Genomic DNA, 13,881 nt, shown 5'->3' with positions numbered 1-13,881 from the left:
AAATTGGCAATGTTTAACTGCATTCAGAAATCTAGCATTGTAGGCCTCCTGCACACAACCATATTTCTAGGCATTGGCCTCCATTTAGTTCTATTATGCTCAGTCATGGGGCAATAAGACCACTGTGTCTCACTTACCCCTGGGCATGGGCAGGGGTTAGCTGAGCTGGGCCTAAGGCAGAGAACATATTACATTTAGAGGACTCAATTGGGACGATTATCAGAAGTGTCAGAGCAGAACTGTTCTAGTTACCCATAGCAACCAATCAGAGCTCAGTTTTAATTATCCCACTGCTTTCTATAAAATGAAACCTGAGCTTTGATTGGTTGCCATGGAAATGAGACCACTTCTGACCTTAGACACTACTGATAAAACTCTCCCAAAGTCCCCATGGTTGAAGTGCATGAAACTGATTTTCTCAACCTATAAAGGGGTTGCTCAATATTTAGAGCAGCACCACACTTGTACATGGGTCGTGTATTGTATTTCGGCTCATCTCAATGAAAGGGAAACTAATTGAGCTGCAATCCTACACACAATGTTTGAACCGGTATTGGCATTTGTTTTTTGGAAGAAAAATGTCATTTTTTTTAATCCAGGCAAACCCCTTTAATGATCCTGACTAATGAGTCTGGCTATAAAAATAAGACCATAAAATGTGACCATATTACAACCATCCAAACACAACCTATATCGTCATTCATACAGTCAATCTGGACTCTATTTTTGTAAATTTTATTTTTCCTGTGCATCTTGCATAGTCCTGGTTTTTAATACTTCATTGAGATACCTTCAGATTTGTTGCAGAAAATAATTAAATATGTGCTTACCTAAATGCCCTTAAATCCTGGTGTAATTTTCACCAAAAAAAAAAAAACCTGTAGGTGCCTTACGCCCCATACACAAAGCGCTTATACACTTTAGACATTTAAGCGCGATTTATATAAATGGGGGTCTGGCTCTTTGGCACCATATTTGGGTATGCCACCTTTTCACTAAAATTTTAATAATGCTGCCACATATTCTCTATTATCATCTAATTGTAAATTCCCAAAAAGGTGCTATTGTTGTGCTGGTACCTCCAAGAAAAATCCTACCAGCTGTTGGTCCTTTGTCCGTCTATAAAATGGACATTGTTGCGAAGTCACGTTAACAAGGCACGTTCTTTGTACCACTGCCGCTGACTTCCTTCATGCAAGGGCAGTACAGGGGCACTGAAGAGAGCCGAGGCTGCGCATGCACAGATATCACACTTCTGATTAACAGCTTGTGCTTGAGTTCCACCCCTCGGCCCTCTTCATTGGGCTTGTGCTGCACTTGTGTGAAGGAGGTCTGGTGCGTTGGGACTACACTTTGGACGAAGCGGTCATGTAACTCCACAGCAACGTCCATTTTATGGACAGGCGCCCAATCTCTTTAAGCTAATGAATAGAATGTGTAATGGTGCAGTATAAAACGTCCATCTTGGTGATAATACAGTCTCATACAAATACTTCAGATTTGGTTGGCAAATGCTTCTTTGGTGGTTAAGTTGGTGTATTGGCAAACTTAGTTGGTGTATAAGCTAACTATTTTTATAGATAATCGGTTCAGCTCTGAACCCAGCATATCTGTTGGTTTCCTTCATTAACTGAAAAATTTATATTGTATCTCTATTAATCACTAATTCTAATTTTTTTATATTTTCTCTTCATACCTTCTATTCTCCTTTTTAATTTTAACAACCTTCACATCTGCCCGTATTTTTAATTATTTTCCTGGAATGCCCTTTATTTTCATATTTGTACTCCTCCATACCCTTACGTTCTGCAGTGTGACCAAGACCAGTGCATTCAGAGCACCAAATTCGTTTTACAGGCTGCAGCCACGCCACTTCTGCAGACTGAGCCTACAGTACCTACTGATGAACCTCCGCTGCCTGGGAAGACGACGATAAGTGCACCGTGTGCTTCATTAGCACTTGGCCAGCCAACACCACCATCTTCAATGCCAAATCTGAACTCGGAAACTGTTTTAACAGACATGATACCCTTAAAAGATGATGTTGGAAACCATCAGTTCTTAACACCAGATGAAGCACCATCACCACCCGGAATGCTGCCAGCTAACAGCCCAGTGACTCACAGCCATACCATGCATGTCCTGAACCTTGTCAGCCAAGACTCTCTGCATGAAGACTCTGTGCGTGGTCTTGTTAAACTCAGTTCTGTCTGACCAACTATGACACTACCCATCAAATGTAACGCACAAAGGACAAACCCTGTGAAAAGATTGCACTGTGTGATGAAAAATGGCCACAGTCCAGTGTCGCAAATTACAAAGTGGCAAATTTATTTGAACAGTTATTTACCTGAATGGATCTTTTTTTTTTTTTTTTTTTTATATATATATTTTTCGGTTTTTTTCTTCTTTTTTTTTCTTCTTGCATTGGTCTGACTCATTAAAGTCTATATTTTCAGCAGTTTTGGTTGATTTGAAGAAATGGTTGGAATGACCTGTAAGTTGGGGGACACAGCAGGATTTCTGTGTTATTTGGATACTGTGTATGGAATTGCTTGTCTGGTTCTACCTGTGTATAATACCCTCTTCCTACCCAGTGGAGAATGTCGATATTGGAATGCTCAATTATGACCTGTTACAAATCTCTGGTTTGGTAATGTTGTAATATTTTTACAACAACATATTCTGTATTCTAAAATGGTAACATCTTCATTCAAGAATTTGTGGTCCAAATGCTGTCCATTTCGCCAGGGTACACTCTTGCATCTTTCTGTTGGGTATAAATGCTGCTTTTTTTTAAAGTTATGTTTTTGGTTTTTTAATGGCCATTGGGGAAAAACACACATTTTTGGGGTTTTCTTGGAATATTATCATTTGGGGGTTTTATTATCTTTCTTGATCAAAAAGGGCTTATGTTAGTGAATGACAATTCATTAAGTTAATCACTTGTATAAGTGTTTAGATATGGTATATTCCATTACACTTTTTTCCAAATATGTGCTACAACATCAATAAAGTAACCTTTTGTTTTCTTACTAGTCTCTGGCGAATTCTGTGAACTTCGATAAGCTATTTCCTTTGCATATTCAACTTGAATTAGTGAAGTTTGTTCCTTGTATATACGATTCAGTTTGAGGCATAGTAATGTGACTTTTCTGACAGAATATAGTGTTTTAAATAAAGCGATTGTTATAAAACAAGTATTTCTCTGAATTATCTCTGAACTTTTCTGCTCTACCAGTGGGTGAGGTAGAAGGCAGGCCAAAATTTATTAGGAGTCTATTCAGGATCTAAGCAGAAAGAACGGGAACATCCCGATAGACTTTCTAATCACTTTTAATGCATAACTACCAGACATTACATGGATCCGGCCCTGGGGATACTAATGAATGGAAATAGGTCTTATATTTTATGAAGATTACATCTTGCGTTCTGCTCTTGACTGAGAACACTGCATCATTGGTGACCTCTGACCATATTGAGTCTTCACACATCCCTCATCTAAGAACTATAGCACTACAGTTTTTACATAAGTTTTTGGTGTTGATCAAAGCTACATTTAATTTTTAATGGCATATCAATGCTTTTAGATTTCAGAAAATATGGTATACTTCACAATATCTGGCACGCATTCGGTCATGGAGTGCAACCTATGTGCCGTGAGTACCCCCTGTCCCATACCAGAGTGTGAAGGGGCTAGCCAAGGATATCCAAATCTTTGTATTCACAGTGGGAGCATGCATACAGTAATAAATGCACAGCTTCCTTGATCTAGCAGAAGTCTTCAGGACATGTGTGACCCTATATAAGTATTGTACTTAGCGGGGTAAACTTTTGTATTAGTGGGCAACCCAAATTGGATATGCCATCAACATTCAGCCATTCATTTATTTCAATGGAGCTGTGGCTCTCTTAATAGCATTAAATCTACTTTGTTTTACCAGGCACAGTACTCTAGTACAATAACAGCTGTGTCCTGTATTACAGTCGCTTATGCTTCTTCCATTAACGTGAATGGAATAACCTCCAATGCCAGGCACTACTCAAAGCACAGACCTGGGATGGAGCAGTGTACAAGATAAAGGGTGACGCCATGTTTGCTGAAAATCTAAGGAAATCCACGAGAGGAAATTACAGAAAAAATATAAAGGATAGCCCACATATTAAAAAATTTAAAATTTAGTGGTCAACTTCAGACACAGTATTTTTGGCCAGTGTAGAGAAATGTTTTTATAATAATGTTTACATTGAAGTCCTTTGGTCTGTAAAATATTGTCATTTTTGAAGACAAAACCAGGTATTGATGAAGGGGAAGGCTCTGTACAGTACAGGCAGCCCTCAGGTTACATACAAGATAGGTTCTGCAGGTTTGTTCTTAAGTCGAGTATGTATGTGAATCAGAACTGTATATTTTACAGAAGAACCAGTATTAACAATAAATCTTAATTCCAGTTGCTTTTGATAGCTCTTACAGTAAATTACGAACCCCTGTTTGTAACTAGGGGTTGTCTGTAAGTCGGGTGTTCGTAGGGGATCGCCTGTATATCTGAACATATGTTCAGACACTAACATTAATATTTTATTGCTTATTCATGGTTATACTTTCCAGATTTGTATTAGTTTCCATATGACCCTAAGGTTAATGTACTCATTAAGTCATGTATGGTCATGTACTCAGTAATTTCATTTTTGTGTATGGATTCACTTGTAGAAGGACATTATGGCTTTTGTGCAGTCAGTTTGCTTGTTGCACTGGAAGCTGCTTCTTCCTCAGTGCTTGAACATGTTACGTGATCAGGCTAAGGGATGGAAATGACCGTAGGAGATGCTATATCAAGTATATAAACTCTTGGATTGTAAATTTGCTACATTTTATGTGATCTTGCTGTGAAATATAAAGAGACCTTTGTAAGGATATTTTGATATCCTCCCTACTACTGACCATGATATGTAAAGTAGCTTGTGGTGGTCATACACTTATCTATAATCCTTCTCAGTCCATAATCCATCCCTATGACCTTGAAAGTTTAAGATCTTGTGTGTAACCTGCAAGCCAGATCCCTATTCTTAAGGGACTGAAGCAAGGATCCCCATTCTTAAAGGACTGAAGCAAGCAGAATGTTTGACTGGACAGTGCAGTCCAGCGAATGAGAAGGGAATTACTGACTGGTTGTAGAGTTGGTAATAAAGCTGTCTCTCCCAGAATCAGACCTTTTAAGATTTAACAATACCTGTTAAAGAAAAATTGCCACGTTCAGACATTTGGCATTTTGCATCATGACTTGTGGAAGAGAATGCCTTGTTAAGAGTTTGGCATGTACCGTACTTTTCTTTCTTTGACAGTCATATCCCTTAATAGATTATACCAAGCTCAGTAACAAGTCTTTGTAAAAATGTCGTAATAATTTAAATCTTGTGTCATAACAGAAAAAAGTCGAATTATGTTATGAAACGAAATTTCTTGGGCTAGGTTCACATCACAATATATATGCTGAGCATACACATTGACATATAGTAGTAGACTGAGATATAGATGTTGCCTCCGTCTGACCATTCTACGTCTTATCTGGCGAAAAAAGCAGGATAGAAAGATGCAGCAAACTACGTCTTTCCATTCTGCTCCCTCCTACTGAGTGACCCATGCACTCAGTGGAGGCAATAGAAGCCTGTGGGGAGCATATGCAGTGTATTGTATCCTTCCTCCAGGCTCGCTGAACGGATACATCGTTCAGCGGGTGGCAGGATCCCGATGATGTTACTGTCCATATAGGGACAGGGAAATCACTGGGGATAGACCCCGTACATCAGGCAGCAACTAGCGATTCAGGGGAAGGAGCAACGTATCCCACTATACAAACACACAGTGGGATACGTCTGAATCCCCCTGATGTGTCCTTACAACATATGGCAAAAAACGGGATGTGAACCCAGCCTCATTTTAAAGAAATGACTGTATTTTGTACTGTCACCCAGACACTTGGGTGTTTTCAGTTAAGTGCATAAAGAAATGATAATTCTTTTAGCTTTAGTGTTTATATGTGTATTTACTCTTTTTCTTTTTGTTTTTTTCTAATGATTTTGACATACATCCAAATGGGAAAAAAAAAAACAGCTTATTTAAAAAAAAAAAAAAACCTGCGTTAATATTAAACCTGAGTTCTTATTGCTTTACAATTCTTGTTTTTCAAATAAAGAAAACAAAATAAGAAACCACAGTTTTTATGCAATTTCTCATTGGTCAAGAATCATGCTGAAACCTTTGTGCTTATTCTAAAGATTTTTTTTCTGTAAGCAGAACAGTGTTTGATGAGTCATTTTGTGAAAAGCCATGTAGTAACTGTGAGTCTACTATTTGGTGGAATTCATTGGGAGCAGGTTAGTTAGCCTGTTGTAAGACTGCATGCATTATCTAGAAGTGTCTTCTAACATATTGGGGCACATTTACTTACTTGGTCCGGTCGCGATCACCGAGGTGCGTTGTCCGACGAGGATGAAGTCCGGCTCGATTCACTAAGATCATGCACCCGATATCCTGCATGTGTCGCTTCCCCGCTGGGTTCCGCCGGAGTTCACCACCTTCTTCCCGGTGTATGTAAGTGCATGTATGTAAGTTGTCCGACGGTCACCCCCCCCCCACCCCCCCATTTGTGTCGCATGAAAGTCTGCGCGATTGTGCCAAAATCCGATAGTGTGCGCCAAAAACCCCTGTTAAATTCAGTTGTCATTTTTCTCTTGTTTTGTGTTTTTCTCTGGACTGGGGAAATCTTTCTCTGGTATGATCATAAGATGAGCTGAAAGGTTTTCTTTTCCTGCCTGCAAATATGAATAAAAATTTATAGAATTGGTCATTAATATCAGATTAGTGGGGTCAATCATCAATGACACCAGATCAACAGTTAATGGGCAGTGACTTTCTAGAATTCTAGAACACTATACTGCTTCTCTTTATTCCTTTCACTTTCATATGTTATTTTGAAATTTTTAATTAACTCAAAAAATCTTCAGGAGCTGGGTCCATTACAACAGATTTTTAGTATGATTCGTAGAGTTTTGAGTGCCCCATGTGAAATTGAATATGGACTAGGATAGTCTTTTGAGAGGATGGTTTGAAGCTAGAGAAACTTGGCCTATTGTTAATTTCTCTTTGTACTACTGACCTTCAGAAAGTTAGCAGCTTGACTACAGATATGAAAAGTGTATTCTTTTTTCAAGCACTCCATTTTATAAGATGTAATTTCTAATGATATGTTATACCCTTGCACACTTATACTGAATCTCCATAAGGATACATTCACGCAAACTTATTTTTTGGCTAGTACAGGACCACGTATATGTCAGTGGGCTCATACATGTGACTGTGGTTTCTACAGCCTCTTATGGAAGCCAACTGCCTGAGCCGCAAAACTCGCAGCGAGTCCTTTTCTCCTATTGAATGGAGGTTTGTCCATTAAATTAAACATAAAAACTACCGTATTTTTCGGACTATAAGGCACACAAAAAATCCTTTGATTTTCTCAGAAATCAAAGGTGCGCCTTATAGTCCAGTGTGCCTTATATATGAACCATACTTACAGACAACAGCTGCCTTGAACTGTGCACAGGTCTGCCACCTGCTGGTCATTCAGCCTTATAATCGGGTGCGCCTTATAATCAAGTGCACCTTATAGATGAACCTAGACATTTTAGCAGGCATTTATTGATGGTGCGCCTTATAGTCCTAAAAATACTGTACATGAAAATTTCTATATTTGATATTACTAACCCAAACAATGTAATTATTTGTCAGTTCTACTACATTTGGATTTTTTCCATCTTCCAGTACACTACAAAGATTATAATCCGTGGGACCAATGGTTCTTACTAGTGGCACCATTTATAAACACTCCTATTGGCCTCTAAAAGGGTAAAAAAAAAAGTTACGACTTTTGGAATGTGAGGAGTAAAGAATTGAAAACAGCCCGATCCTGAAGAGGTTAAAGCCTGTGGTTTCTGGTGACATTTCAGAATAAGCTATCACGTTTGAGCATGAGAAGTAGCCATGGATCTATCTAGCCTCCATATGAACGCAGCTCCAAGCACCATGTCGGTCTCTGTTGTCCCTGAACTTGTGGAAGAAAACTAATTAGAATGATCAATTAATAATTCCATTTTGCAGAATTTGTCTTCTATATGGTTTCTATAATTATGGGGATTTGGTGATTATACTTTACTGCAGCCTCATGGTCATAAGCAGCAATAGTCTAGAGCTGTATCATTGCACATAGCATGCCTCAAACACATTATAGAGCTCTGATAGCAGGTGTGACTAAGGAGTACCGTAATACAGCCAGTAGTAGAGGCAATGATAGGGTTTCCTATAGAGTTATGAAGTGACTGCTGCATATAAAATATCAAGCATAGATGAAAGTGTTGAGGTTAATGTCTTTTTTGTAAAATTGGAAAGGAAATCTCACACAGTGAAGAAATTATCCTACAATTTCAAACTTTCTCTATGTTGCGTTTTAATTGCTATTTCATCTCCCATACACTTCACACAAAAGTTTCTTCTCCACAAACGATTAGCCCATTACCTACAGGCAATATTTTCAGAAAAACGTGGTCTGTGCACATGTGACCTTTACTATGACAAACAGCAGATCTTGGTTAGAGCCCATAAATGGGCTTGGGGTGGTGGTCTCTTAAACTCTAATGGGCAACAGGCCTTATTTAGATACAGAGGCTTACAGAACAGTGTAGCTTATCCTCCCCTCTTCCAACACTCCTGTGGGCAGCCTGGTAACTTGTCTTTCAAGATGGATTTAGTAGTGAATGAGTGACCAGTTTAGGAAGCAGAGGACCAGTATGATTAATGGATGAAGAAGCATTTTATACATATTTTTACATATTTATAGAGTATACTTGCTGGTACTATTTATGTATAGTTTAATAAAAATTGCCTATTTAAAGGAAGGTGTTTTGGTCGGGATCTATTAGTGACCTATCTGATTTGCTGATTGACACTACGGACAGAGCCAGAAGCTGACATCTGAGTGTAGTGTTGGGGTCCATGCATACTAACGTATGGGGACGTATGTACGGTCGCAAATTTCCAGCCGCATATACGTCCCCTATTGTTGTCGATAGCGCCCGGGCTCGGTACAGTGAGCATGCTCTATCTTTGGCTGTAAGAAAGGCCATGCAGCTCTATGCAGTGGGCGAACAGTGCTTGCTTCTTCTCCACTCCAGCCCGCCCAACGTGTGTCCGTACAGCTACAGCCAGGCAGGCACACGTCAGTGTGAATGAGCCCTTTATTCAGTTGATAGGTGAAACTAAACATCATACCCTTATAGTTTTACACTGTAGTAAAGAATATATTAATACAACAAATGAAAGGTATAATTCACGAGGGTAAGTTGAGTTTTCGCACGTTTCTGATTTATTAAAAGTTGCTGTATGTAATGATTGCAGATTCTTCTTTTTTAATGAAGTATTAAAATGTATTATTGAGGCGTGCATGCATTTATATAGCGGTCTGGAAAAAGAAAAAAATCTCTCCACATGATGCCACAATAAAACATTGCATGAATCTGCCTTTTCTCAAAGATTTGATCCAATTAGTGAAAGAAAATGGAATCGAAGGCATTTTAATGATAAATTAGATAACCATGTTGTTTTTCTAGTGCTGGTATTTGCCATGACTTACATGCCTGCTCTTATGCTGATGTTTTATCAATCAGTTGTGAATGATTTTTTATCATTGGTTATGTAGGGAATTGGAAACTGCCCTGTTTTACATACTATTCATTCTAGTTAATTGATAATGTATTTTAAATCATGCTTAACCATGTTATTCCCTACACTGAGGTGTTATATGTGAGTCTTAATAATGTTTTCTTTGACATGATACATTTTCAGGTCCAGGAAACTCCTGTAATATTGGATCAGAATTAAACAGAACACCAAGGAATCATCAAACTATTCAAGAACTGACCAAAATTGTTGGAATGACCAACACAGCTCAGTTGGCCGTGGACATGCTGGAAAATGTCTACAACTTCTACTGTATTACATAATGCCATTGCACTCCACCTCTTCATGTATTATAATGTAATTGCAGTTTTTTCAAAGTCAGATTTAATTCTGATATATTAATTTACAGTTAAGATTTGTAAGCAACAAATAAATTACATTTTGTGCCAAATAGTCTTGGTGATCTTTGTAAATTTGTGTGAAATAAACACTCTAGGAAAATCACCCTTTTCACCTACCTGCAGCTTCAGATGATTGCCCTGCACATATTAGACATGCAGAAGTGAGAGACTCATCAGACTGCTCCTGCATAGTATCTTATGATTCATCAGGAAAGCAGCACATTGACAGCTAGTAACTACTATATTTGCCTGCTTGGGACAGTATTAACCCTTCTCACTAAATCTGAGACCAGAAGAATTAGGCGGCTGCACTGTCGTCTCCATCATTATAAACAGTATGACAGAACCTCTCATCAGCAGTAGCTAACTTCTTCAGCAGGAAGGGAGACCTCTGGCTAAATTCAAAAATCCATGTAACTTTGTAATAGGTCATAAATGGATTAACTAAGAAACCAGGAATTTTGAGATAGGAAGCAGTAACTTAATAAGATAATAATGCCTTATATATGTACTGAGGAAATGAGATAAAAAAAAAAAAAAAACGAGGCGGCTCACTATGCCTTGCGTCCCTTCCCAATATAATGTAACTAGACAGAGCAAAGGTTCATAAAATATGTAGTTACGCTTAGTAGGGATGGGACGCAGGCGTAGTGAGCTGGCATAAAAATCCTCATATGGTGGATTTTGTATTATGCCATGTTTAGAAATACCCAATATGTGACCTTCACCGCAAACCTGAAAATATAAGAGTAATGATAAAGCACCATGTGCATTTGAGGCCTAATTTAGTGCCTTACACAGGATTTGCTGACCAATGTAGAGGCTTAGAAGCTGGGAAAAAGAAAGCAATGAACACATGACCATAGTTTCCAAAGTATATGCCTCTAGGGGTATGTTCAGCAGTTTGATCAAATAGCTGTTGCATGTATTCCCTTTCCAGAAAGGTTGAAAGTAAATTTGTAAGCTGTGCAGAATATGTTTAGTGGTTAGAGATGGGCAAATTTTTCAAAACTTTGATTCGCCGAGTTCAATGAATTTTCCAACAAGTTTCGCCCCGAATCGAATCATGACGAATCACGTTAAAAAAAACAGTATTTCCTGGCTGCAGAGAGCCTGTAGCGTGTTGTAGAAAGTTGTGCCATGCTCAAATATGCATAAAGAGTGTGGTTTGATCTTCAAACAGTGCTGTGTTTTAGTATGACACGCGCATGACAGCCGCCGCTCTTAGAATCGCTGCACTCTTCAATTCCATGGGCACTTACAGGGGCCAACTTGACCAAATAAGTGAAGCGGGAGCGCAGCCTTAGATTGTAACATCTGAAAGGACTGAGCTGAGGGCCAAGATCCCACTATTACATCAAAGCGTGCACTCTTTTTACACTGACATCAGATGATACCATAGATTACGACAGAACCTGTTCTGTTAAAGGCGGATACATGTAGAAACCCCCCCAAAAGAGTGGAGAGGGTTTCGGCAGTCATTTTTCTTTGACGTCACTGATCATTTTGTCCTACTTTTCATCCGTCAGTGTCTGCTTTCAATCAGTCAATAATCTATCAGTATTGCTAAATTAAAAAACAAACAGGAGTTGATCCAAAACAGAGATGACCAGTAAATGGGATATTTGCATGCCCTTTGTGTTGTGTATCCACTCCTGCTTTTGGCTATCAATTCTGAAGCTTTTCATTCCTTCTGACAGATGAAATGAAGGGGAAAACCAAACATAGTGGCAACGTCATAGAGTGGTGGATGGTGAAAACAGCATTATGGAAATCACAGGGTATTCTAGGGAGACAGCGGTCAGTTGGCAGTAGCATGAGTAGGCCGAAGAGTGGCACCATCACAAATTATGGAGGTGGCAGCCACATCGTAGGCCACAGATTGGCAGAATGACAGAGTGTGGAGGTGCCGGCAGCAGGAGGTCATAAAGTGGCACAGTGACAGAGTGTGGAGGTGGGTGACTATTCCAGTCCCTGGTAAAGATGGTGAGAGGCAGATGTAGCAACTGGCAGCAGATGTGTGGCATCAGGCAGGTGGCAGCATCAGAATAACTGCCACACCGCTGAGTTGGTGATTTTACCGCCAGCACTCTGCTCCTGTGTTGGCTCCCGTCCTCGCACTGCTGCCACCCTGCTGACTCATGGGCACAGTAGCGAATTGCTGCCTGCTTCGTGCAAGCTGACACCCTCTTCTCCCAACGATGATGATGAAGCCCTTGCCTTACCCGGCTCCCAAGTGCAATCGGTTACACCATTATCAATTTGTGTTTCCCTGTCACCGCTATTCTCAACGGTCTCAGTATGCACAGCCTGACTACTTGCAAGTGAAACATAACCTCCCGTGCCACTCTCCGTATCTCTAGTTTCCCACCTACTGCACGAAGCAGCGGATGTTTGCCCCCACCTCTTCTTTGCCACGCAGCTGCTGACTGTCCTAAAAGAGTTCACCCTCATTGTATAGTGGTGCTGAGCCCAGACCACCTAGTAGATCTCTGGCTGAGGGAAATGAACAGGACAGAGGCTGGTGAGGGCCGCTGACCTGCTTCTGGGCCATGCCAACTATGGGTTGTATCTGGCGAACCCACAGACTCTTGGCTGGGATTGTCAGATGTCATATGGGAGGAAAAGGATGACCTAGTCAACCAATCGAGAACCTTTAGGTTGTTCATCAACACACTGCCGCTAGATGGCAGTTCTGGCCTCACAGAGTCACCCCCTGCTGTGACATTCCCTTAATGTGCTGTGACCTGTGCCTGCTCCACCTGTCACCTCTCTGTCTGACATATAGGTTAATCAACTATGTTGATTTGACACGGATTTCTTGATATTAACTTAAAATTTGGGAAATACAGAACCCCAAAAACTGACACCCTGGACTTTGAGCAAAAATCACTCCATCAACTATGTGGATTTGACACGGATTTCTTGATATCTACTTTAGCAACAAAAAAGAATTGGAATTTGGGGGATACAGAACCCCAAAAACTGACACCCTGCACTTTAAGAAAAATCACTCCATCAACTATGTTGATTTGACACAGATTCCTTGATATCAACTTTGGCAACAAAAAAAGAATTGAAATTTGGGGAATATAGAACCCCAAAAACTGACACTCTGGACTTTGAGAAAAAATCACTCCATCAGCTACTGAGTACAAGCAGCTAAACGCTAGAGACAGCACATGCAGTATGAAATGATGGGATTGCAAATGGCCATCTGTTTTTATAGGGCTGTGACCTGACATAAGCCTGCCGGTCACTGCTTGGCTTACATGTCTGCACATGTGATCAAGGGTGTTCCTTTCTTCTTCCCAGAGTTCTCTGCACCATGTAACACGCTGTGCTCGTGGCCATTTTGCTAATAAAGAAAAAATAATAAATAATAAAAAAAATTGATCCCACCAATCACCGTAAACTTCCGGTTTATTAGGTACACCATGCTAGTAATGGGTTGGACCCCCTTTTGCCTTCAGAACTGCCTCAATTCTTTGTGGCATAGATTCAACAAGGTGCTGGAAGCATTCCTCAGAGATTTTGGTCCATATTGACATGATGGCATCACACAGTTGCCGCAGATTTGTCGGCTGCACATCTATGATGCGAATCTCCCGTTCCACCACATCCCAAAGATGCTCTATTGGATTGAGATCTGGTGACTGTGGAGGCCATTTGAGTACAGTGAACTCATTGTCATGTTCAAGAAACCAGTCTGAGATGATTCCAGCTTTATGACATGGCGCATTATCCTGC

The 13,881-nt window shown here is 40.0% G+C and overlaps 1 protein-coding gene across 11 annotated transcripts in view; it reads left to right on the top strand.

Moving 5' to 3' along the window:
* ZDHHC14 (zDHHC palmitoyltransferase 14) overlaps positions 1 to 10,187 on the top strand; it is a 64,507-nt gene extending 54,320 nt beyond the window's left edge. For 9 of the 11 annotated variants that reach the window (XM_072141055.1, XM_072141053.1, XM_072141061.1 and 6 more), the window contains one exon: positions 1,813 to 3,035. In XM_072141055.1, the coding sequence (XP_071997156.1) occupies positions 1,813 to 2,214 (402 nt within the window). In that variant the 3' untranslated portion in view covers positions 2,215 to 3,035. Of the gene's footprint in view, positions 1 to 1,812; positions 3,036 to 9,895 lie in introns of those variants that run through there. The other 2 variants (XM_072141063.1, XM_072141059.1) reach the window with 2 other exon arrangements.
* Positions 10,188 to 13,881: the final 3,694 nt, after the last annotated feature.

This window comes from Engystomops pustulosus, chromosome 3, assembly GCF_040894005.1.
Source record: "Engystomops pustulosus chromosome 3, aEngPut4.maternal, whole genome shotgun sequence".
NCBI lineage: Eukaryota > Metazoa > Chordata > Amphibia > Anura > Leptodactylidae > Engystomops > Engystomops pustulosus.
Note: the sequence above shows the minus strand (reverse complement) of the source record. Positions and strands in the feature narration are given on the sequence as shown.